This window comes from Plasmopara halstedii (genome assembly GCF_900000015.1).
Source record: "Plasmopara halstedii genome assembly, contig: Scaffold_614, whole genome shotgun sequence".
Classification (NCBI taxonomy): Eukaryota; Oomycota; class Peronosporomycetes; order Peronosporales; family Peronosporaceae; genus Plasmopara; species Plasmopara halstedii.
Window position 1 is genome coordinate 434140 of NW_020187532.1, and position 3580 is coordinate 437719.

The 3580-nt window shown below is 41.2% G+C and overlaps 3 protein-coding genes across 3 annotated transcripts; 1 reads left to right on the plus strand and 2 right to left on the minus strand.

Moving 5' to 3' along the window:
• Nucleotides 1-60: 60 nt before the first annotated feature.
• PHALS_12115 (crn domain-containing protein-containing protein) lies at nt 61-624 on the plus strand (the record flags this gene model as incomplete). Its single annotated transcript, XM_024727597.1, has 2 exons — nt 61-216; nt 460-624. The coding sequence occupies 2 exons, from the start codon at nt 61-63 to the stop codon at nt 622-624; spliced, it is 321 nt and encodes a 106-aa protein (XP_024578158.1).
• Nucleotides 625-794: 170 nt separating this feature from the next.
• PHALS_14564 (uncharacterized protein) lies at nt 795-1476 on the minus strand. Its single transcript, XM_024727598.2, has one exon. It carries the CDS (start codon nt 1270-1272, stop codon nt 988-990), a length of 285 nt encoding a protein of 94 aa, XP_024578159.1. The 5' UTR covers nt 1273-1476; the 3' UTR covers nt 795-987.
• PHALS_12116 (uncharacterized protein) lies at nt 1476-1825 on the minus strand (the record flags this gene model as incomplete). The annotated part of the gene is made up of 2 exons (XM_024727599.1): nt 1476-1495; nt 1552-1825. The coding sequence occupies 2 exons, from the start codon at nt 1823-1825 to the stop codon at nt 1476-1478; spliced, it is 294 nt and encodes a 97-aa protein (XP_024578160.1).
• Between the last annotated feature and the right edge of the window lie 1755 nt (nt 1826-3580).

Sequence of the window (3580 nt, forward strand, 5' to 3'; positions counted from 1 at the left end):
ACATCGCGTATAATTGTGAAACCTACGCTGGAGATTCTGGTGCAGCACTTCTCGTCAAGGATGGATGTCTTGTTGGTATCCACCAAGAAACAGTCAATGCCCTCCGCGAAGGAGCTTGACCGCAAGAAAGTCATCAAAGATCGTTTGACCGATGTGGAGGAGTCTCTGGACAACATTGCGAGAAGCGGACTAGCACAAGGCTGCTCAGGTCTTCTGGTTCATGAGTTCAAGAACGTAGTCAGCGAGTAGTGCCGAGCTCATGAGTTAAAAAATATGAATGGCACAACCAAATCATAAAAAAAGTGGTGTCACAACATCCTCGGTGGCCAAACTTACATTTACTGACCACGGACTATGGCATGAGATACCATGAATTCATGATCGGATTGGACCAAAAAATCTGAATTCATGACTGCGTAAAACCGGTATTGTACCGACAAAAAAAGGCGACCACCTTAGGTCGGACGCAACAACGTTCGCGAGATTGCTCGGACACTTGACCTTCATCGCATCCCGCAACGTATCCACATCCTCAACATTCACGACAACAGAAGTCGCCGACGTCACAGCGTTATCATCTTCGCCCACGAGCTGGAACCACTCACACGGCAACTTCGAGATTGAACACCTATTAAATAACCTCAGCTGAGGTTTAGCGGACGGAGCGGATCGTTTATGTTTGATCATCCGCTCTTCCTACCCCTAAAAAGGCATTGAGAGTTCCCCTAGACACCCTCAGAGACAGCGATAATGTACTGCTATATAGTACGTTTGATTTCCATGAAATTTGAAATTGCTCATTTCAATTATAGAGTGCTGTATACTCACAGTGCGTTTTTGCGATGGATTTCTCACACGCAACTGCACAAAACAACTTATACCAAGCTGTAACGCTTATGATTCAAAGCTTATATCGAAAGTAGAAACAGCCAATCTTGTGGGCAAATTTTATATCACACTCACGTCGCATCAGTTTTTGTCAAAGGATCAGCGCCTTGTCGCGAAATAGCAAGGAAAATTGCTTTGTGTGGCTTTAGACAACCAACGTGCGCAAACCGCATGCATGCTTGACGATGATGACGTCGATGTTGTGAGCTTGCACACGACCATGACAACTTTACACGTCAACTTGACGACCTCTCCGGCTCCACTATCCTTTGCGTAATGAGAACTTACACATACTGTAGGATGCAGGCGAAATGAGTGAAGTAACTTTCTTTTCTGATCATTCTGGCATGTAGAGATTGATAAACTGTGAGAAGCTACAAACATCGGTACTACCAACTTGCTACTTATAGCCAACCAGATGGCTATAAGTAGGTTTCTGGATCAGAAGCTACACACTTTATCGCGTGGTGACGAATGGCGTGCCCGCTGTTGCGACGCCCCGAATACATAATAACGTGCATTTGTTGTCAGGAAGTTTTGCGAAATACACAACAAATTCAAGTCCCTAGCTAATAAAATCGACCAGATCATTCAATTGAATTAAGACCTAAGCAAACCTAGCTTAGCTTATACTAACATCTTATTTGTCAACATTCTCGTTACCTTCCTTGAGCTTCTGCTGCAATGCTGCCAGTGTTGAAATATTCATATCTTCATGTCCCCACTTTTCGATGTCGTAAATATTGTGTGCAAACACAACGTTCATGTTGTAGCTCATGCTTTCGTGTCCCGACGGACACAACAATGCCACGTGGTCAGTCTCAGGATCAATACAATAAAGAATGCCATACGTGTATGTGCCATTTCGTAGCTTTACGTGCGTGGGATGCCCAATTAGATCGGAAAATTGATCATACAGTGATCTCTCATCGGTCATATTTTACGCTTCAATTATATATAATTCGCGATGATACAAATTCTCATCCAATGAGAAAGGACATGCTCACAATGGGCCTATCCTTGTTGATATAGGAAAGTCGCTAATTGGATATTGATTTTAAGAAAAGATATTAACAAGAGCTCGATGCGGTGCGCGGCTGTGTCTCTTCGTTTTTTCGTACGTCAGTCAGCAACGTCATTTGATGGAGCTGTATCTGCTGTAATACTTTATTTACCCTTATCAAAGTCTGAGCACCTAAAAGGTTCGTGTTCAAAAGATTCGTTTGCTCGAAAAATTACTTTCTACGTAAATCCTTACGGATTCCACAAGATTTTGAGTCTGTCTGATGTGTGATACATTTGTTTACTCGGCAATGAAATACGTTTCCGCAATTGAGTGAAGTGCCAGTGCCAATTATAATCGTTTCACCGCTTATTTTAGTCATAGGTAGTCCTCATTGTCACCGCCTCTCGGTATAGTTCTAGTCGATGAGTTAAGTGTTTAATCGATACGGGCTTCCGATAAAAATATTTTACACCTAGCTCTCTTGTAATGATTGCCACGTCTTTCATAAAGTGTTCCTACTTCACATGCGTTAAACTCTTGAGCGACATTCATGAACACCTTTTCACGCGTCATGATATTCTATCTGCTTCAAATACCCGTGATCTCGTCCTTTCTTATATCTCAAGAATTGATCAGCTCTTGTGTCTGTGTGAGGGAAAAAATCATTTGAAATCCTTTCTTTGCTAACAAATTATTACGTCAATCCCAGAGCTTACCTTAAGAATAATATTGGCGTTCAATCCGATGCAAATTAAGATATTTCGTTGTATAATAAAACCAAATCATTTCAGTTTGCCTTCATTTCTTAAAACTGCGAACCAATCACGACGACAAATTCATCAATACAGATGTCGTTTGACACCATTGATCAGTAAGAGTGCTGTTATTGACAATCGCATTGGAAAAGAGGGACGGATTTACATTCTTATTCCAGAAAGCTAGGATACGACCCGTTATTGATATGTTCAAGTTATCAAGAGAGCGAGGTATTCGACTTATCCAATTTGTGAGCCATTTTGAATAAGTTAAGCTTACTTGCTAGTATACAATCGCGACCTGATAAACCACTCACATAAGCCCTCAGTTAATCACTGTACCGTATTTATTTATGCTTCTGTCAATATAATATATGGCTTGTGCTAGAACTTGACATTAACTCAAACCAGTAAGAAATTTCAATTTCCTCAGTAAGGTGATAATTATTCAATAATAATTGTAATGTCAAAGTTGGCCAGATCAGTTAAACAGATATGACAACACTTCGCCTTGATTACTGAGCTGTCCGCGAAGCTGCTAGCATCATCTGCCCCAAAGCCATCACGTCAACCTCAAATATCCGTCATGTGGCCACTCTACATATTTGATATCGACGTCACAATAATTCTTAAATATCTATCTGCGTCAGTTCATGTAGAAACTTCGATGTCTTACAATTGCCATATATATGAATCTAGGTTAAGCTATGAACATTAAGTATTTTGTATATGAGACCAAATTAGACCTTATGTCCCAACTCGTTTCTGCGCTCCGATGTAAGCTTTAATGAACGGTGAGCCCCTGGAGATATTGCCAAGCTGCTGATGATGAAGAAGATGCTACCAATGACATAGAGCGTGATGGCCTTGTTCATGTTACGTATTCCCTCATCGACAAGGTTAATGTACCGGGGTAGATAGTACCAACTAC